The sequence below is a fragment of the Entelurus aequoreus genome, linkage group LG17 (assembly GCF_033978785.1).
Source record: "Entelurus aequoreus isolate RoL-2023_Sb linkage group LG17, RoL_Eaeq_v1.1, whole genome shotgun sequence".
Lineage (NCBI taxonomy): Eukaryota > Metazoa > Chordata > Actinopteri > Syngnathiformes > Syngnathidae > Entelurus > Entelurus aequoreus.
In genome coordinates this window covers 10,957,587-10,979,163 of record NC_084747.1, presented here as the reverse complement: position 1 = coordinate 10,979,163, position 21,577 = coordinate 10,957,587, and the positions used below count along the sequence as shown (strand labels likewise).

Here is a 21,577-nt window from a genome sequence, read left to right as displayed (position 1 = left end):
CTTTTCTACCTTCAAGGTACTCAAAGCGCTTTGACACTATTTACACATTCACACACACATTCACACACTGATGGTGGGAGCTGCCATGCAAGGCGCTAACCAGCAGCCATCAGGAGCAAGGGTGAAGTGTCTTGCTCAAGGACACAACGGACGTGACTAGGATGGTAGAAGGTGGGGATTGAACCAGGAACCCTCAGATTGCTGGCACGGCCACTCTCCCAATTTCGCCACACCGTCCCCCAGGTAAGAACCTCTATCTTCTGGAAAAGACAAGTAAGAAGGAAAAAACAAAAACAACGACCTGGATTTATTGAGATAAAGCATGGGTGTCAAACTCTGGCCTGCGGGCCGAATTTGGCCCGCCGTGTAATTTCATTTGGCCCTTGAGGCGATATCAAATTAACATTAGAGCTGGTCCGCTGGTATTATATACAGCGGCGGTGCCGCTCTAACACTGCATTCACCGCTAATACTCATACTTGCCAACTCTCCCGATTTTTAGTGCCCCTCTCGAAAATCTCCCGGGGCAACCATTCTCCCGATTTCCACCCGGACAACAATATTGGGGGCGTGCCTTAAAGACACTGCCTTTAGCGTCCTCTACAACCTGTCGTCACGTCTGCTTTTCCTCCATACAAACAGCGTGCCGGCCCCTGTCACATGATATATGCGGCTTTTACACACACATAAGTGACTGCAAGGCATACTTGATCAACAGCCATACAGGTCACACTGAGGGTGACCGCATAAACAACTTTAACACTGTTACAAATATGCGCCACACTGTGAAACCACACCAAACAAGAATGACAAACACATTTCGGGAGAACATCCGCACCGTAACACAACATAAACACAACAGAACAAATACCCGGAACCCCTTGCAGCACTAACTCTTCCAGGACACCACAATATACACCCCCCGCTACCACCAAACCCCGCACCCCCAACCCTGCCCACCTGAGCCCCGATATTAATGACCTAGCATCCAAGAAAAGATGTCAGGTATCTGGCTTGGGCACATCAGATTAGATCAGTGTGTCGCAAACTGAACTAAATGGTTGATTTATTCATTGTTATTTTATTTTCAAATTTATTAGCCTGTGGAAAAAGTTAATGTTGATATTTACCTCAGAAGGCTGCAAATAGAAAAGAGGCATTCAATTTTTTTATTTAAATTTTATTTAATATACCATTGATGTTTTTTCATTTGTTTTTTGAAAGTTGATTTTGCACTATTAAGTTATATAAGCGTTGCTTGTTCCATATTCAGTGTTAAAGCAAATCAGTGTAGCAAACTGAGCAATAATTAACGTTTTATTCATGCACTTTCTCTTGCTACTTCAAGGCTTGAATGTTTGATTCATTCATTATTGTTATTGTATTTTCAAATTTATCATTAGCCTGTGGAAAAAGTTCATGTTGATATTTACCTCAGAAGGCTGCAAATAGAAAAGAGGCATTCAATTTTTATTTAAATTGTATTTGATATGCCATTGATATTTTTGAATTATTATTATTATTATTTGCAACTGGATTTTGCATGTCACTATAAAGTTATATAAGCCTTGCTTGTTCAATAATCAATGCGAAACTTGTGTGGGTCCCTATTAAAAGGTTAATTAGTTCAACCTTGGCCCGCGGCTTTGTTCAGTTTTACATTTTGGCCCACTCTGTATTTGAGTTTGACCCCCCTGAGATAAGGACACATTTTGGGCAACTCCTGAGAAAAGGTTGCAACTGATGACTTGAGTGACTTGCGCACGGAGCTACACGTCCACAATCCAGCGATGTGTTCTAAAGTAAGATCGGTAAATGTACACGAGGCACCACTTCCAACAAGACATCTCGGGTGAGTGCAGTCATTCTGTGATATTTAGTTGACGCTTTGGATCACCTTGGAAGCGCTGCAGCATCAACTCCCTCCGTGGAGGTGATCATTTTGTGGCGGCCGTCACTTACTCATATTTCACGTTAGCATTTCTCTTCGGTTTATCGAGGTTAACACTAGTTAGAACCAGTTAGAACTACCCGATCTTCCTGATAGTTTGGTGGTGGGTGCGGGCGTTAGGAAGGACGTGACTGCACTGCATCATGCGTCTACTTTGCCGAGGCCCAGTCATTATTTTGTATTTTTTATCTTGCAATTTAGCAACCGTCCCTTGGGGATCAATAAAGTTTCTCTAAATTTAAATTCTAAATTTGGTTTCAATTCAAGTACTTTATTTATTCGTTTGGAATTTCAGGGGTGAAGTGGCGTCAATTTACAGGAAGTAAAAAAAACAACATAAATTACTCACACCGATACAATAAAATATTGAATATACAAACCCCGTTTCCATATGAGTTGGGAAATTGTGTTAAATGTAAATATAAATGGAATACAATGATTTGCAAATCCTTTTCAACCCATATTCAGTTGAATATGCTACAAAGACAACATATTTCATGTTCAAACTCATAATTTTTGCAAATAATCATTAACTTTAGAATTTGATGGCAGCAATACGTGACAAAGAAGTTGGGAAAGGTTTGCAATAAATACTGATAAAGTTGAGGAATGCTCATCAAACACTTATTTGGAACATCCCACAGGTGTGCAGGCTAATTGGGAACAGGTGGGTGCCATGATTGGGTATAAAAGTAGATTCCATGAAATGATCAGTCATTCACAAACAAGGATGGGGCGAGGGTCACCACTTTGTCAACAAATGCCTGAGCAAATTGTTGAACAGTTTAAGAAAAACCTTTCTCAAGCAGCTATTGCAAGGAATTTAGGGATTTCACCATCTACGCTCCGTAATATCATCAAAGGGTTCAGAGAATCTGGAGAAATCACTGCACGTAAGCAGCTAAGCCCGTGACCTTCCATCCCTCAGGCTGTACTGCATCAACAAGCCACATCAGTCTGTAAAGGATATCACCACATGGGCTCAGGAACACTTCAGAAACCCACTGTCAGTAACTACAGTTGGTCGCTACATCTGTAAGTGCAAGTTAAAACTCTCCTATGCAAGGCGAAAACCGTTTATCAACAACACCCAGAAACGCCGTCGGCTTCGCTGGGCCTGAGCTCATCTAAGATGGACTGATACAAAGTGGAAAAGTGTTCTGTGGTCCGACGAGTCCACATTTCAAATTGTTTTTGGAAACTGTGGACGTCGTGTCCTCCGGACCAAAGAGGAAAAGAACCATCCGGATTGTTCTAGGGTGAAAGTGTAAAAGGCAGCATGTGTGATGGTATGGGGGTGTATTAGTGCCCAAGACATGGGTAACTTACACATCTGTGAAGGCACCATTAATGCTGAAAGGTACATACAGCTTTTGGAGCAACATATGTTGCCATCCAAGCAACGTTACCATGGACGCTCCTGCTTATTTCAGCAAGACAATGCCAAGCCACGTGTTACATCAACGTGGCTTCATAGTAAAAGAGTGCGGGTACTAGACTGGCCTGCCTGTAGTCCAGACATTGAAAATGTGTGGCACCTAAAATAGCAGAAGGGAGACCCCCGGACTGTTGAACAACTTAAGCTGTACATCAAGCAAGAATGGGAAAGAATTCCACTTCAAAAATGTGTCTCCTCACTTCCCAAACCTTTACTGAGTGTTGTTAAAAGGAAAGGCCATGTAACACAGTGGTGAACATGCCCTTTCCCAACTACTTTGGCACGTGTTGCAGCCATGAAATTCTAAGTTAATTATTATTTGCCAAAAAAAAATAAAGTTTATGAGTTTGAACATCAAATATGTTGTCTTTGTAGCATATTCAACTGAATATGGCTTGAAAAGGATTTGCAAATCATTGTATTCCGTTTATATTTACATCTAACACAATTTCCCAACTCATATGGAAACGGGGGTTGTACAATAAATCTGTTAGAAAACTAAAATGCCAGAAATGTAGGTCATTGAATCCTTAATCAATAATCCAATGAAATACAAGTAAATATACAGTTGAACAGGCAGTACTACTTATCCATCCTTTCATCCATCCATTTTCTACCGCTTGTCCCTTTTGTGGTGGCTGGGGGTGCTGTAGCCTATCTCAGTTGCATTCGGGCGGATGGCGGGGTACACCCTGGACAAGTCGCCACCTCATCGCAGGGCCAACACAGATAGACAGACAACATCCACACACTATTTAGTCAAATCAAAATAACTGCAATGAAAATAAGCCAATGCAGACATACATACATCCATTCATTTTCTACCGCTTGTCCCTTTTGGGACCTCGGAGAGTGCGGTAAATAATTCAATGTATATACTCTGATGATTGACTTGTGTGATGACTCTATTATGATGATAGTATATATTTATACCATGAATTGATTAACGTGGACCCCGACTTAAACAAGTTGAAAAACGTATTGGGGTGTTACCCAGGGCCGGCCCGTGGCATAGGCCGTATAGGCAAATGCTAAGGGCGCCGTCCATCAGGGGGCGCCACGCCAGTGCCGCAAATGTTGGAGAAAAAAAAAGACAAAAAAAGTTGGTACTATTATTTCTAAATACAAATAATAATCCCACGTTAATTAAAATGCAAAGTAAAGCCTATTTAATAGAAATATTATTTGTTATAACATTACGCCCCACCATCCCTCCGCACGGTGCACCCCCTCCCTACCCATATCATGACTCTTACAAGTTACCACATCAAAAAATCAACACAAGATGTCAAAACGGCCAAAACTGTCAGGTGCCCAGGGAAGAAAAAAGAGAAAAGAAGAGGAGAAACGAGAAAAAGACAGAGGTAGCAGGTAGGTAACGTTAGCCTACATGAAATTATTTGTCTGTTACAGAATGTGATAGTCACCTGGCTTTTTAGCATTAAGCTAATCTTACATGATTCGGCAATTGCTAATCAATAAATAGCTAGTTCTGGTTTAACGTCGGGTTAATATTGTGGAGGGGGCTAAATTGTTATGGAAAATAATAATGTAACGTTAGGTAATTACAGTACTCCCACCTTACATTCTTCAGGGACATTTGTATTAGATCTTTTAAGCAGGTGTTTTTTGTTGACATTGTTATTGCCTTCTGGTTAGCTAATGTTTGCCCTGCAGGTAATAGTCACTTTTCCACCCCTTTATATATTAGGTATAGTTGTAAGCCTAGTTGTTAAAGTGCACATCATTAATGTTAATTAAGCAATATCACATGAGAGGGAATGCTGTTTTTTAATTTGAGCACTGCTGTGATTCGGTTAAAGATAATCATAACATAACATTCTCATATAATATGTTAATTTGCTTTCTTTAAGTAAAAAAAAAAGGTCAAAGACAAAGCTATTCGGTTTCTTGTGAGTATATACACTTCACTGCCGATGTGGGGGTGGGGGGGCGCCACCTAAAATCTTGCCTAGGGCGCCAGATTGGTTAGGGCCAGGCCTGGTGTTACCATTTAGTGGTCAATTGTATGGAATATGTACTGTACTGTGCAATCTACTAATACAAAATTCAATCAATCAATCAATCAATCAATCAAAGTATGTGTATTTGTGTCCCTTTATTTCACTTTAAAATCTATTATGAGACCTCAAAAAAAACATTTTTGTAAAACGTCACTTCTCTGTGACCGCTTTGAGTATCTAATAATAGAAAAGCGCGATATAAAATCTAATCCATTATTATTATTATTATGAAGTGCCTTTTACTTTGAAGGTCACGCTCCGCGAACGGAAGTAAAAGTTCTATTTCCGGCTAAACGCCAGCCGCGTTCAACATGCATGCAACTGTAGCTTTAAGAAGGGGGCGCGTCCTCGTTAGACCACGCCCCCCTGTCGTCCAGCAAATACCGTCGTTGCACGAAAGGCGGGTCTTGGATTACGTCGGATGTTTTTGCGGGTTTTCAGCTCGGAGTTTGCGAACTTTTCATCACCTTTTTGACACCCGTTTGTAAAAGGAAACCTTTATTTGTCCTCCTCTCCGCCGCATGCAGGCCCGCGGGACCAGAACATGGACCTGCACATTCTGGACCACCGGCTGCGGGTCACCAGCATAGCCAAGAGCGGGCTGGTTCATTTTACACACCCGCTCATCAAACTCATCTTCCTACGGAACCGAACCCGGTAAGCCTGCTCATTAATTGTTTTTTACTCCCTCTTTTGTTCATTAATTAGCTTTCTACTGCGTCACGAAGCACGTTTTGATGACGACTGCTCCTATCGAGCCCATATTTAAATCTGTTTGCGATTGTTGCCTTTTTTTTTTTTTTACTAGTCGCAATTATAATCACAAAAAAACACGACAAAAAATTTCAGACAATCAAAAAAAAAAGAAGAAGTATTGTTTGTGAACATTTGAACAATACAGCAACGAGCTTGCCGCCGCTAGTTGGCGCACAACTTCCGGTCTTACTTGCTAGCATTAGCTTGTAGCTCGAAATGGACATAACTTCGTTTTTTTTCCTATAACGGGAAGGAAACAAGTGAGGAAAAGAAAAAAAAGTGAATGAAAGTTGTTGAAATAAAGAAATACTTGGTCAAAAACATGAACAAAGCGTGTGGCTAACCCAGTTGGAGCTAGCAGTGCTAGCTCGCTAGCTATCAATGGAATACTGTCCACTCTCTAAGTTGTACATTATTATGACATCATTATTATGACATCACTATTATGACATCACTATTGTGACATCACTTCATAAATAACTGTAGTTATTGGTAGAGATGTCCGATAATATCGGAAATGATCGGTATCGTTTTTTAATTTTATTGTATTTTTTTATTTTATTAAATCAACATACAAAACACAAGATACACTTACAATTAGTGCACCAACCCCAAAAAACCTCCCTCCCCCATTCACACTCATTCACACAAAAGGGTTGTTTCTTTCTGTTATTAATATTCTGCTTCCTACATTATATATCAATTAGGGCTGCAACAACTCATCGATTAAAATCGATTATAAAAATAGTTGCCGATTAATTTAGTCATCGATTCGTTGGATCTATGCTATGCGCATGCGCAGAGGCATTTTTATTTTATTTTATCTTTTTAATAAACCTTTATTTATAAACTGCAACATGTACAAACAGCTGAGAAACAATAATCAAAATAAGTATGGTGCCAGTATGCTGTTTTTTTCCCCAATAAAATACTGGAAAGGATAGAAATGTAGTTTGTCTCTTTTATCCGATTATTAATCGAAGTAATAATCGACAGATTAATCGATTATCAAATTAATCGTTAGTTGCAGCCCTAATATCAATACAGTCTGCAAAAGATACAGTCCGTAAGCACACATGATTGTGCGTGCTGCTGGTCCACTAAGAGTTAGGGTTGGGTATCGTTTGAATTCGAACAATTCCGATTTCGATTCTTTGTTTCGATTCCGATTCCTGGCGATTCTCGGTTCCGATTCTTTTAATGAGCTAGCTAACTTACAGTCTTTCTGAATGAAATAGTCTGACATTCCCCATCAATTTTAATTCTATTAACTTTTTATGAACTTTACTATAAATTCCTCACAGGGCTGTTTTCAACTAGAATATAAATATCAAATCTATGAACTTGAATATAAATATTATAAATTATGAATACATTTTCCCAGGGGTACACTTTCCTCAAGAGAGCTTTATTTTTGAAAACCTCATGAAAACACATTTACACATAACTGTATGATGCTGCAGGAAACCTCATGAAAACACCTTTACACATAAGTGTATGATGCTGCAGGAAACCTCATGAAAACACCTTTACACATAAGTGTATGATGCTGCAGAAAACCTCTTGAAAACACATTTACACATAAGTGTATGATGCTGCAGGAAACCTCATGAAAACACATTTACACATAAGTGTATGATGCTGCAGGAAACCTCATGAAAACACATTTACACACACAAGTGTATGATGCTGCAGGTACTTAAAAATGTTACCGTGCTCCCACTGATGGGCTAACCTGGTGCAGAAAAGCAAATAAACAAGAAGAAACGCATAAATAGGAGAACGCGCGATATGACAGCAAAGGATAAGTCTTTTGTTGGTTCCAGCGGACCACCACCATGCAGCAGGGTCGTCAGACATAAGTATCGGTGGAACGTCCTGGTACATCTGCAGCTCTCTCTCCACTCGTTTCTTGATGGACATGGAGCTCTGTTATTTCGCGGTTATTTCATTTTTTTTTTGTAAAGTAAAGCCACACTTTCGACCGCCGACGCCCGCTATCCATGCTTGAGCTTGACTGACTCGCTCGGCTATGCTAACACTTCCGGCGGTGGGCGCTTCTTCGTTGGTGTTCAGCGGCTTCTTCTTCCGGTTCGGCGGACATATTTTTTTCCGGTCGGCGGACTGGGTATCGAAAATAGGAATCGAAATTTAAACTTTTGAACGATTCCGGGAGAATCGGAAAGTTAGTCCCGGTTCCAATCGATACTCGATACCCAACCCTACTAAGAGTACTAACCTTTAGAATCAGAATAGTTTTATTGCCATTGTTTGAGAACGGGTTCACAAAGTAGGAATTTTTAACAGTTTAATTTAACAGTTAATTTTACTCCTTTTCATTAATTAATAGTTTCTATGTAACTGTTTTTATATTGTTTTACTTTCTTTTTTATTCAAGAAAATGTTTTTAATTTATTGATCTTATTTTATTAATATTTTTAAAAAGGACCTTATCTTCACCATACCTGGTTGTCCAAATTAGGCGTAATAATGTGTTAATTCCACGACTGTATATATACGTATCGGTTGATATCGGTATCGGTAATTAAAGAGTTGGACAGTATCGGAATACCGGATATCAGCAAAAAGCCATTTTAGTTATTTGTGCTATATTCTATTGCAGCGTTTCTTAAACTTTCCCCACCAGGTGCAAGCTCAGAAAATGACCCAACATTGAAATACAAGCGTGTGGTAGGCCCAGGTATTCATCAAAAACAAGGCAAAAGGTTTTTATTTAACAAGTATATTTCATATTTTTTGGCCACTAACATTGCACATCAGTTTGAAGAGTAACACTGTAATGGATTTTATTTGTAAAAGCACTTTACATTGAGCTAACAACCTCAAAGTGCTACAGTATATTAAAAAATAAAAAGATTAATAAAAAAATAAAATATAGAACAGCCTAATACAGGCCTGGGCAATTATTTTGACTCGGAGGGCCACATTTTGAGAAAAAAATGTGTCTGGAGGCCGGTATATCTATTTTTAAGAACACTAATACAAAACCTCACGATAACGTCTGATTGAATGCTAAAAACGTTATGACAGACCGCCTAAAAAAACGGAATAGAATTTTTAAATTTTTTTTTTACTGAATGACACACTCAGAATGTACATGAAAATAAAGAATGTGGGATTTACAATATTAACTATGAAGGATAAAACACTGAATATTGACAACATATGAACGTCACCCCCCCTCTCCATCCACATATTTTACAATCAAGCGAAACGCAACAACAATGCAACAAACACAGCAAAATATCAATTGGAAGGGCGAGCACATGATGCATCATAAAACATATCACATGTGTTGGAACTAAGAGTAGACTACTCAAACATGGGCTGCTATAATCATAACACATCTATTTTCAACAATATCATATCAAGGAAACGGCATTAAACGGTATTAAAAGGGTTAACACTTACATTCTCTTTTAGTGGGAGGGGTGTTGTTGATCACAATTTGTTGCCAGTGCGTCCAAGTCTCGTACCAGTTTTGTTGTGGCAATTCTCAAAACAGATCTTTGCCCAATTCTGTTTTCATATTTGGCGGGCCGGATTAAAGGGACCAGCGGGCCAGATGTGGCCCGCGGGCCGTAGCTTGCCCACCCCTGAGCTATAATGCAAAAGACTGAGCATAAAAAATATTCATATAGTTTATCTCCAGAACTATTTGTATAATATGGATTTACTTACACATGAGACTGCAAACTGGATTTGATGCTCCAAAAGAGTTGGTGAACTTGACATTAAATATTTAAATGAAGAAGGGCTCGTCCGGGATTTGAACCCCAGGAACTCTCGCACCCTAAGCGAGAATCATATTTTTTGCAAAGCAGTAATTATAGTCTGTAAATGATGTGTTGTTGTTGTTGAGTGTCGGTGCTGTCTAGAGCTCGGCAGAGTAACCGTGTAATACTCTTCCATATCAGTAGGTGGCAGCCGGTAGCTAATTGCTTTGTAGATGTCGGAAACAGCGGGAGGCAGTGTGCAGGTAAAAAGGTGTCTAATGCTTGAACCAAAAATAAACAAAAGGTGAGTGCCCCTAAGAAAAGGCATTGAAGTTTAGGGAAGGCTATGCAGAACGAAACTAAAACTGAACTGTCTACAAAGTAAACAAAAACAATGCTGGACGACAGCAAAGACTTACTGTGGAGCAAAGACAAAGTACATCCGAACATGACATGACAATCAACCATCTCCCCACAAAGAAGGATAAAAACAACTGAAATAGTCTTGATGGCTAAAACAAAGTAGATGCGGGAAATATCGCTCAAAGGAAGACACGAAACTGCTACAGGAAAATACCAAAAGAGAGAAAAAGCCACCGAAATAGGAGCGCAAGACAAGAAGTAAAACACTACACACAGGAAAACGGCAAAAAAGTCCAAATAAGTCAGGGTGTGATGTGACAGGTGGTGACAGTACACCTACTTTGAGACAAGAGCTATATTGATGCATGCTTGGTTATGCTTTAAAGTCAAACCCAAAATTGCGACAACGACTTTTTACTGTCAACTGAGTTTCGTTTTTTAATGATTTCTGCTGGTGTCGTGCCTCCGCAATTTTTCAACGCAAAAACTGTGCCTCGGCTCAAAAAAGGTCGAAAAACACTGAATTAGACAATATTGTCCACACCTGTCTCCATCCAAACACAGCAGTGTGCTCTTCAACCCTCGCCGAGAAGCGAGGGAAAGTGACTTAAAACCAAGCGCTCCGTTTACTCCGAGGGGAAATCTTTTCAGATTGAAAAGCTTAACGGGCCGCAGGTGTCTTAATTTGCCCAGGTGTGTTGTGCGCCTACACGCAAGAAAACAGAATTATACTCCTTTTAGAAAATAAATACTTCAAATTGTCAGCCTTATTTCTCCAAGTGGGAGAATTTGTTGGTTGTGAACGCAGCAAGTCACAGCTAGGCCACGCCCCCTCCCAGCTCACCAGATCCTATTGGCTGTGCTTAGTATTGCGCAATAAAGGTGACAACGACGACAACAAAGAGGTCGCAAAAATGTGCTGACATTCCTCCTCGCTGTGGACACACCTTTTTAGGAGAGTTTGTTTTTCATTTAGTCTTTGTGAGTAAATGACTTGTTTTAGTCTTTGCGAGTCCACGGAAACTTCATCCTGTGCCATGTCTCCAGTAATTGACTTGTTTCAGTCTTTGTGAGTCAACGTAAACTTCATCCTGTGCCATGTCTCCAGTAAATGACTTGTTTTAGTCTTTGCGAGTCCACGGAAACTTCATCCTGTGCCATGTCTCCAGTAAATGACTTGTTTTAGTCTTTGCGAGTCCACGGAAACTTCATCCTGTGCCATGTCTCCAGTAAATGACTTGTTTTAGTCTTTGCGAGTCCACGGAAACTTCATCCTGTGCCATGTCTCCAGTAAATGACTTGTTTTAGTCTTTGCAAGTCCACGGAAACTTCATCCTGTGCCATGTCTCCAGTAAATGACTTGTTTTGTGTTAGTCTTTGCGAGTAAATGACTTGTTTTAGTCTTTGCGAGTCCACGGAAACTTCATCCTGTGCCATGTCTCCAGTAAATGACTTGTTTTAGTCTTTGCGAGTCCACGGAAACTACATCCTGTGCCATGTCTCCAGTAAATGACTTGTTTTAGTCTTTGCGAGTCCACATAAACTTCATCCTGTGCCATGTCTCCAGTAAATGACTTGTTTTAGTCTTTGCGAGTCCATGGAAACTGCATCTTGTGCCATGTCTCCAGTAAATGACTTGTTTTAGTCTTTGCGAGTCCACGGAAACTTCATCCTGTGCCATGTCTCCAGTAAATGACTTGTTTTAGTCTTTGCGAGTCCACATAAACTTCATCCTGTGCCATGTCTCCAGTAAATGACTTGTTTTAGTCTTTGCGAGTCCACGGAAACTTCATCCTGTGCCATGTCTCCAGTAAATGACTTGTTTTAGTCTTTGCGAGTCCACATAAACTTCATCCTGTGCCATGTCTCCAGTAAATGACTTGTTTTAGTCTTTGCGAGTCCACGGAAACTTCATCCTGTGCCATGTCTCCAGTAAATGACTTGTTTTAGTCTTTGCGAGTCCATGGAAACTGCATCTTGTGCCATGTCTCCAGTAAATGACTTGTTTTAGTCTTTGCGAGTCCACGGAAACTTCATCCTGTGCCATGTCTCCAGTAAATGACTTGTTTTAGTCTTTGTGAGTCCACGGAAACTTCATCCTGTGCCATGTCTCCAGTAAATGACTTGTTTTAGTCTTTGCGAGTCCACGTAAACTTCATCCTGTGCCATGTCTCCAGTAAATGACTTGTTTTAGTCTTTGTGAGTCCACGGAAACTTCATACTGTGCCATGTCTCCAGTAAATGACTTGTTTTAGTCTTTGCGAGTCCACGTAAACTTCATCCTGTGTAGGGCTGAACGATTTATCGTTTTCAGATCGAAATTGCGATTTCAGAAGTCTCAATCTTGAGATCGTGAAGGCTTCGGTTTTAGACGAACGTTATTTAGCTCTCCTGGCTGACATGTCTGTTGTGTATATGCAGCCTGCTCGTGCTACTCTCATGCCTTGTCAAACTCACCAATCAGAAGTGGTAAACTACTTGTGAGCAGGGCATGCCGTCACGCTAACCAATCAGAGGCGGCCATTGACGAGGCTACCGCGTACACGCCCACTAACAACTTTGGTGAAGAAACAAACGTCCTGGAGGAAATGGCTGCTGCCGCCGGGTCAGAAGTGGAGGAGGATTTAGTTTTAATACAGAAGAAGAGCAGCACGTCTGTCATTTGGGACTACTTCGGTTTCGAAACTTCAGATGTGCATCAGAAACAGGTACTTTGTAAAACTTGTCGGGCCAAAGTCGCCACATCCCAAGGCAACACGACTAATTTATTCCGGCACTTGAAAAATCACCACCGGCAGTTACACGACGAATGTATGACCAAAAAGTCCGGTGAAAAGTCAACCCCGAGCGATTCAGCCCATTGTAGCAAACATACCACAATTACAGCGTCGTTTGCCAGTATAACTCCTTATGAGAAGAGCAGCCGCAGACACAAGGAGATAACGACCGCCATAACACACTACATTGGCAAAGACATGGTGTCTGTTAACACCGTTACCAAAGAGGGATTTCAAAACCTCCTCCACACGCTGGACAGAAGATACAAGATTCCCTCCCGCACCTATTTCAACCAGGTCGCCATCCCACAGCTTTACGCCGAGTGCAAGGAAAAAGTGGAAAGAGAGGTGAAAAATGTGCTTTATTACGCCACAACTACCGATATGTGGTCAAGCAGAACAAGCGAACCGTATCTTAGCTTGACCTTGCATTACATAAATGACGACTTTGAGTTGAAAAGTCGCTGCCTGCAGACAGCATACTTTCCCATGGATCACACAGGAGAGAATATCGCCCTCGGATTAAGAGAGTGTCTAGCAAGCTGGGGTCTGAAAGAGGAGGACCAGACGTGCATCACAACTGACAATGGAGCAAACGTCGTCAAAGCTGTGCAGCTTAATCAGTGGACCAGGTTTCAATGTTTTGGCCACAGGCTACATCTTGCAATTGGTAAGTGTGTGTGTGTGTGTGTGTGTGTGTGTGTGTGTGTGTGTGTGTGTGTGTGTGTGTGTGTGTGTGTGTGTGTGTGTGTGTGTGTGTGTGTGTGTGTGTGTGTGTGTGTGTGTGTGTGTGTGTGTGTGTGTGTGTGTGTGTGTGTGTGTGTGTGTGTGTGTGTGTGTGTGTGTGTGTGTCTCTGTCTCTGTCTCTGTCTCTGTCTCTGTCTCTGTCTCTGTCTCTGTCTCTGTCTCTGTCTCTGTCTCTGTCTCTGTCTCTGTCTCTGTCTCTGTCTCTGTCTCTGTCTCTGTCTGTGTGTGTATGTCTGTGTTTTTGTTGTTGTTTGTTTTTGTTTACTTAGAATATTTTTGTACATTTGAGACATGCTAGAATGTAGCTAATGATGGTACAGATTTAATGTGATGGGTGCTTGTTGCCTTCAGTATAGTCAGTATAGTTTTTCTCTTAATGTTTTTCTTTAAATCCCTTACAAATTAAAAATTATAATAACAGATTTATAATCAATATTAGATGATGAATAATGATGAATAATGTGTTATGTGCTTTTGATTATTGCTTTACCCTCTGTTGTCTATAATATGGTTTTCTATATTCTTTTTTCCCCTCTTGTCCAGAAAATGCTGTTAAAGATGATGTAAGAGTTAAACGGGCAACAGGACTCTGCAAGCAGCTGGTTGGACATTTCTCACATAGCTGTAAAAAGAAGGCCGCACTGAAAAAGGCACAGCAAGAATTGAAGATACCGGAGCACTCACTGATTACAGAGTGTCCGACGAGGTGGGGCTCACGACAGAGGATGATTGGGAGGGTGTTGGAGCAGAGTAAGGCGTTGTCTCAGGTTCTATCTGAAGACAAGAAGACACGTCACCTGGTCCCCACTTGGCAGGACACAGATGTCCTTGAGTCATTAAACAATGCCCTTGGCCCTCTTCAGGAGTTTACTGATGCCCTGTCCGGTGAAGCCTATGTAAGTGTGTCCTACCTGAAGCCAGTCCTCCATCTCCTGAGGACATCGATCCTGACTGTAGACAAAGACGACCCAGATCTTACCAGGGACATAAAGTCAAGAGCTCTTCGCTATATTGAAGATAAATACAGCGACCCAGCCACACAGGAGCTACTAGATATTGCTTCGTTCCTTGATCCTAGATTCAAAACTGACTACATAAGAGCAGAGAATGTCCCAGACATCAAAGAAAGAGTGAGGATCGAAATGGAACAGGTGGCACGAAAGGTGACTTGTCCTGTTTCTATGTGTAGTTTAGTAATACAAAATGCCACATCAATACAAGTGATATGTCTTATTACATTTATTGGCATTTTTTAATGTTTACATAGAATGCTCAATTGCTCAAAATGACATCAGCCTGCAAAATTTTGACAGCTCTCATCTCTGTGTTTTGCAGGAAAAGAGGGCCCGTGTCAGCACTACAGAGGCCATGCCCCAGGGTGCAGCAGAGGCAGAGCCATCTACTGTGGGGAAGGGAAAGCGGTCATTGGGCAGCTTCTTCAAGAGCAGACCGTCTGTGCCTCCTCCTTCCACCACCATGCAGTTGGAGGATGCCATTAATGCAGAGCTGAACAGCTACCTGATAACTCCTACAATTGATGGAGAGGACAATCCCCTGGCCTGGTGGAGAGTGCACAATGTTAACTTTCCATGGTTGAGCAAACTGGCTCGCAAGTTTCTGTGCATACCAGCCACCAGTTCACCATCAGAAAGATTGTTTAGTGCTAGTGGCAATGTTGTCACATGTCAGCGCTCATGTCTTAAACCATCAAAGGTTGACATGCTAGTTTTCTTGACCAAAAATCTGTGAAGAGTGATGTAGAGATGTCAGGGAAGCAAGTATTATTGTTAAAGTACTTTTTAGATTGTGTTTGTTCTGCACTTTACCCTGACTTGTGGTGTCAGTTTTTGTAAAAAAAAAAAAGATAAATGCTAGTTTTCAGGAATATTATGTTCTATTGTTAACAGAATAGATGTGCAATATTTGGGTGCTGCTAAGCGGTAAATGAATGACCCACCTATTTTAATGTCTGACATATTTTTCAGAAGGGCAGAGGTTGGGTCATTTTGTTTTTGTAATAGTATTTTCTTTATTACCATTACTTTTCAATTTCACTTTAAAATATTGTTCAGGTTTCTTCCAGGGTTGAATAAAGTACTTGAATTGCTGCTATAGATGTTGATAGGCTAGCTCTCTTGAGCCATAAAAGACTGACCTACCTACTTGAGTATAAGACTGTTTACATAAGGTCAGGATCCTTTTTTTCCTTTATTGAAGTTGTTGAATTTTGTTTTTCTTATTATATATTAAGCATTGCTTTTTGTGTTGGAATTGTTTTGTATTTTATTTAACTTAAACTTTTTTATTTATCTTAACATAATTAAGGTTTTTGTACTGGTTTTAGTTCTTTAGTTTTAATAACTGCTGTTGGTCAAGAACTTTGGAGAATGTACATGCATGTTTCTTAATAAATACATGTTTGAAGCAATTCTTACCTTTTAGTATTCATCCTTGCATTACATAGCATTTAATGTTTTCATGGTATATCATTTTTTGTCATGTTTTAAATCTGTTACTGTTACTGAAGCTTGATTTGAAAAGAAATCGTGAGTCAAAATCGAAATCGCAATTTCTGTCAGAAAAATCGTGATCAGATTTTTTCCTGAAATCGTTCAGCCCTAATCCTGTGCCATGTCTCCAGTAAATGACCTGTTTTGTTTTAGTCTTTGTGAGTAAATGACTTGTTTTAGTCTTTGCGAGTCCACGTAAACTTCATCCTGTGCCATGTCTCCAGTAAATGACCTGTTTTGTTTTAGTCTTTGTGAGTAAATGACTTGTTTTAGTCTTTGCGAGTCCACGGAAACTTCATCCTGTGCCATGTCTCCAGTAAATGACCTGTTTTGTTTTAGTCTTTGTGAGTAAATGACTTGTTTTAGTCTTTGCGAGTCCACGGAAACTTCATCCTGTGCCATGTCTCCAGTAAATGACCTGTTTTGTTTTAGTCTTTGTGAGTAAATGACTTGTTTTAGTCTTTGCGAGTCCACGGAAACTTCATCCTGTGCCATGTCTCCAGTAAATGACTTGTTTTAGTCTTTGCGAGTCCACGGAAACTTCATCCTGTGCCATGTCTCCAGTAAATGACTTGTTTTAGTCTTTGCGAGTCCACGGAAACTTCATCCTGTGCCATGTCTCCAGTAAATGACTTGTTTTAGTCTTTGTGAGTCCATGGAAACTTCATCCTGTGTCATGTCTCCAGTAAATGACTTGTTTCAGTCTTTGCGAGTCCACGTAAACTTCATCCTGTGCCATGTCTCCAGTAAATGACCTGTTTTAGTCTTTGCGAGTCCAAGGAAACTTCATCCTGTGCCATGTCTCCAGTAAATGACTTGTTTTAGTCTTTGCGAGTCCACGGAAACTTCATCCGGTGCCATGTCTCCAGTAAATGACCTGTTTTGTTTTAGTCTTTGTGAGTAAATGACTTGTTTTAGTCTTTGCGAGTCTATGGAAACGTCATCCTGTGCCATGTCTCCAGTAAATGACTTGTTTTAGTCTTTGTGAGTCCACGGAAACTTCATCCTGTGCCATGTCTCCAGTAAATGACTTGTTTTAGTCTTTGTGAGTCCACGGAAACTTCATCCTGTGCCATGTCTCCAGTAAATGACTTATTTTAGTCTTTGTGAGTCCACGGAAACTTCATCCTGTGCCATGTCTCCAGTAAATGACCTGTTTTGTTTTAGTCTTTGTGAGTAAATGACTTGTTTTAGTCTTTGCGAGTCTATGGAAACATCATCCTGTGCCATGTCTCCAGTAAATGACTTGTTTTAGTCTTTGTGAGTCCACGGAAACTTCATCCTGTGCCATGTCTCCAGTAAATGACCTGTTTTGTTTTAGTCTTTGTGAGTAAATGACTTGTTTTAGTCTTTGCGAGTCTATGGAAACGTCATCTTGTGCCATATCTCCAGTAAATGACTTGTTTTAGTCTTTGCGAGTCCATGGAAACTTCATCCTGTGCCATGTCTCCAGTAAATGACTTGTTTTAGTCTTTGCGAGTCCACGGAAACTTCATCCTGTGCCATGTCTCCAGTAAATGACTTGTTTTAGTCTTTGCGAGTCCAAGGAAACTTCATCCTGTGCCATGTCTCCAGTAAATGACTTGTTTTAGTCTTTGCGAGTCCACGGAAACTTCATCCTGTGCCATGTCTCCAGTAAATGACTTGTTTTAGTCTTTGCGAGTCCACGGAAACTTCATCCTGTGCCATGTCTCCAGTAAATGACTTGTTTTAGTCTTTGCGAGTCCATGGAAACTTCATCCTGTGCCATGTCTCCAGTAAATGACTTGTTTTAGTCTTTGCGAGTCCACGGAAACTTCATCCTGTGCCATGTCTCCAGTAAATGACTTGTTTTAGTCTTTGCGAGTCCACGGAAACTTCATCTTGTGCCATGTCTCCAGTAAATGACTTGTTTTAGTCTTTGTGAGTGCACGGAAACTTCATCCTGTGCCATGTCTCCAGTAAATGACTTGTTTTAGTCTTTGCGAGTCCACGGAAACTTCATCCTGTGCCATGTCTCCAGTAAATGACTTGTTTTAGTCTTTGCGAGTCCACGGAAACTTCATCCGGTGCCATGTCTCCAGTAAATGACCTGTTTTGTTTTAGTCTTTGTGAGTAAATGACTTGTTTTAGTCTTTGCGAGTCCACGGAAACTTCATCCTGTGCCATGTCTCCAGTAAATGACTTGTTTTAGTCTTTGCGAGTCCACGGAAACTTCATCCTGTGCCATGTCTCCAGTAAATGACTTGTTTTAGTCTTTGCGAGTCCACGGAAACTTCATCCTGTGCCATGTCTCCAGTAAATGACTTGTTTTAGTCTTTGCGAGTCCACGGAAACTTCATCCTGTGCCATGTCTCCAGTAAATGACTTGTTTTAGTCTTTACGAGTCCACGGAAACTTCATCCTGTGCCATGTCTCCAGTAAATGACTTGTTTTAGTCTTTGTGAGTCCACGGAAACTTCATCCTGTGCCATGTCTCCAGTAAATGACTTGTTTTAGTCTTTGTGAGTCCACGGAAACTTCATCCTGTGCCATGTCTCCAGTAAATGACTTGTTTTAGTCTTTACGAGTCCATGGAAACTTCATCCTGTGCCATGTCTCCAGTAAATGACTTGTTTTAGTCTTTGCGAGTCCACGGAAACTTCATCCTGTGCCATGTCTCCAGTAAATGACTTGTTTTAGTCTTTACGAGTCCACGGAAACTTCATCCTGTGCCATGTCTCCAGTAAATGACTTGTTTTAGTCTTTGCGAGTCCATGGAAACTTCATCCTGTGCCATGTCTCCAGTAAATGACTTGTTTTAGTCTTTGTGAGTCCACGGAAACTTCATCCTGTGCCATGTCTCCAGTAAATGACTTGTTTTAGTCTTTGTGAGTCCACGGAAACTTCATCCTGTGCCATGTCTCCAGTAAATGACTTGTTTTAGTCTTTACGAGTCCCCGGAAACTTCATCCTGTGCCATGTCTCCAGTAAATGACTTGTTTTAGTCTTTGCGAGTCCACGGAAACTTCATCCTGTGCCATGTCTCCAGTAAATGACTTGTTTTAGTCTTTGTGAGTCCACGGAAACTTCATCCTGTGCCATGTCTCCAGTAAATGACTTGTTTTAGTCTTTACGAGTCCACGGAAACTTCATCCTGTGCCATGTCTCCAGTAAATGACTTGTTTTAGTCTTTGCGAGTCCACGGAAACTTCATCCTGTGCCATGTCTCCAGTAAATGACTTGTTTTAGTCTTTGTGAGTCCACGGAAACTTCATCCTGTGCCATGTCTCCAGTAAATGACTTGTTTTAGTCTTTACGAGTCCACGGAAACTTCATCCTGTGCCATGTCTCCAGTAAATGACTTGTTTTAGTCTTTGTGAGTCCATGGAAACTTCATCTGGTGCCATGTCTCCAGTAAATGACTTGTTTTAGTCTTTGTGAGTAAATGACTTGTTTTAGTCTTTGTGAGTCCATGGAAACTTCATCCTGTGCCATGTCTCCAGTAATTGACTTGTTTTAGTCTTTGTGAGTCCATGGAAACTTCATCCTGTGCCATGTCTCCAGTAAATGACTTGTTTTAGTCTTTGCGAGTCCATGGAAACTTCATCCTGTGCCATGTCTCCAGTAAATGACTTGTTTTAGTCTTTGTGAGTCCACGGAAACTTCATCCTGTGCCATGTCTCCAGTAAATGACTTGTTTTAGTCTTTGTGAGTCCACGGAAACTTCATCCTGTGCCATGTCTCCAGTAAATGACTTGTTTTAGTCTTTACGAGTCCACGGAAACTTCATCCTGTGCCATGTCTCCAGTAAATGACTTGTTTTAGTCTTTGTGAGTCCATGGAAACTTCATCTGGTGCCATGTCTCCAGTAAATGACTTGTTTTAGTCTTTGTGAGTCCACGGAAACTTCATCCTGTGCCATGTCTCCAGTAAATGACTTGTTTTAGTCTTTGCGAGTCCACGGAAACTTCATCCTGTGCCATGTCTCCAGTAAATGACTTGTTTTAGTCTTTGTGAGTCCACGGAAACTTCATCCTGTGCCATGTCTCCAGTAAATGACTTGTTTTAGTCTTTGTGAGTCCACGGAAACTTCATCCTGTGCCATGTCTCCAGTAAATGACTTGTTTTAGTCTTTACGAGTCCATGGAAACTTCATCCTGTGCCATGTCTCCAGTAAATGACTTGTTTTAGTCTTTGTGAGTCCATGGAAACTTCATCTGGTGCCATGTCTCCAGTAAATGACTTGTTTTAGTCTTTGTGAGTCCACGGAAACTTCATCCTGTGCCATGTCTCCAGTAAATGACTTGTTTTAGTCTTTGCGAGTCCACGGAAACTTCATCTGGTGCCATGTCTCCAGTAAATGACTTGTTTTAGTCTTTGTGAGTCCACGGAAACTTCATCCTGTGCCATGTCTCCAGTAAATGACTTGTTTTAGTCTTTGCGAGTCCACGGAAACTTCATCCTGTGCCATGTCTCCAGTAAATGACTTGTTTTAGTCTTTGTGAGTCCACGGAAACTTCATCCTGTGCCATGTCTCCAGTAAATGACTTGTTTTAGTCTTTGTGAGTCCACGGAAACTTCATCCTGTGCCATGTCTCCAGTAAATGACTTGTTTTAGTCTTTGTGAGTCCATGGAAACTTCATCCTGTGCCATGTCTCCAGTAAATGACTTGTTTTAGTCTTTGCGAGTCTACGGAAACTTCATCCTGTGCCATGTCTCCAGTAAATGACTTGTTTTAGTCTTTGTGAGTCCACGGAAACTTCATCCTGTGCCATGTCTCCAGTAAATGACTTGTTTTAGTCTTTGTGAGTCCATGGAAACTTCATCCTGTGCCATGTCTCCAGTAAATGACTTGTTTTAGTCTTTGCGAGTCTACGGAAACTTCATCCTGTGCCATGTCTCCAGTAAATGACTTGTTTTAGTCTTTGTGAGTCCACGGAAACTTCATCCGGTGCCATGTCTCCAGTAATTGACTTGTTTTAGTCTTTGTGAGTCCACGGAAACTTCATCCGGTGCCATGTCTCCAGTAATTGACTTGTTTTAGTCTTTGTGAGTCCACGGAAACTTCATCCGGTGCCATGTCTCCAGTAAATGACTTGTTTTAGTCTTTGCCAGTCCACGGAAACTTCATCCTGTGCCATGTCTCCAGTAAATGACTTGTTTTAGTCTTTGTGAGTAAATGACTTGTTTTAGTCTTTGTGAGTCCATGGAAACTTCATCCTGTGCCATGTCTCCAGTAAATGACTTGTTTTAGTCTTTGCGAGTCTACGGAAACTTCATCCTGTGCCATGTCTCCAGTAAATGACTTGTTT

General features: G+C 40.9%; 2 protein-coding genes across 2 annotated transcripts in view; both read left to right on the top strand.

Moving 5' to 3' along the window:
- Nucleotides 1–5,789: 5,789 nt before the first annotated feature.
- Nucleotides 5,790–21,577, top strand: part of LOC133632344 (cytosolic arginine sensor for mTORC1 subunit 1-like) — a 43,414-nt gene continuing 27,626 nt past the window's right edge. Inside the window, exon 1 of the mRNA XM_062024725.1 lies at nucleotides 5,790–6,070. Coding sequence (XP_061880709.1) covers nucleotides 5,958–6,070 — 113 coding nt within the window. The 5' untranslated portion in view covers nucleotides 5,790–5,957. The remainder of the gene's footprint in view (nucleotides 6,071–21,577) is intronic.
- LOC133632348 (E3 SUMO-protein ligase ZBED1) lies at nucleotides 13,972–16,180 on the top strand. Its single transcript, XM_062024730.1, has 2 exons — nucleotides 13,972–14,956; nucleotides 15,129–16,180. Exons 1-2 carry the CDS (start codon nucleotides 14,519–14,521, stop codon nucleotides 15,540–15,542), a joined length of 852 nt encoding a protein of 283 aa, XP_061880714.1. The 5' UTR covers nucleotides 13,972–14,518; the 3' UTR covers nucleotides 15,543–16,180.

Coding starts and splice junctions, on each gene's coding strand:
- LOC133632348 (XM_062024730.1), top strand. CDS start 14,519: ATGATTGGGAGGGTGTTGGAGCAGAGTAAGGCGTTGTCTCAGGTTCTA. Junction 14,957..15,128: donor TGGAACAGGTGGCACGAAAG/GTGACTTGTCCT, acceptor TGTGTTTTGCAG/GAAAAGAGGGCCCGTGTCAG.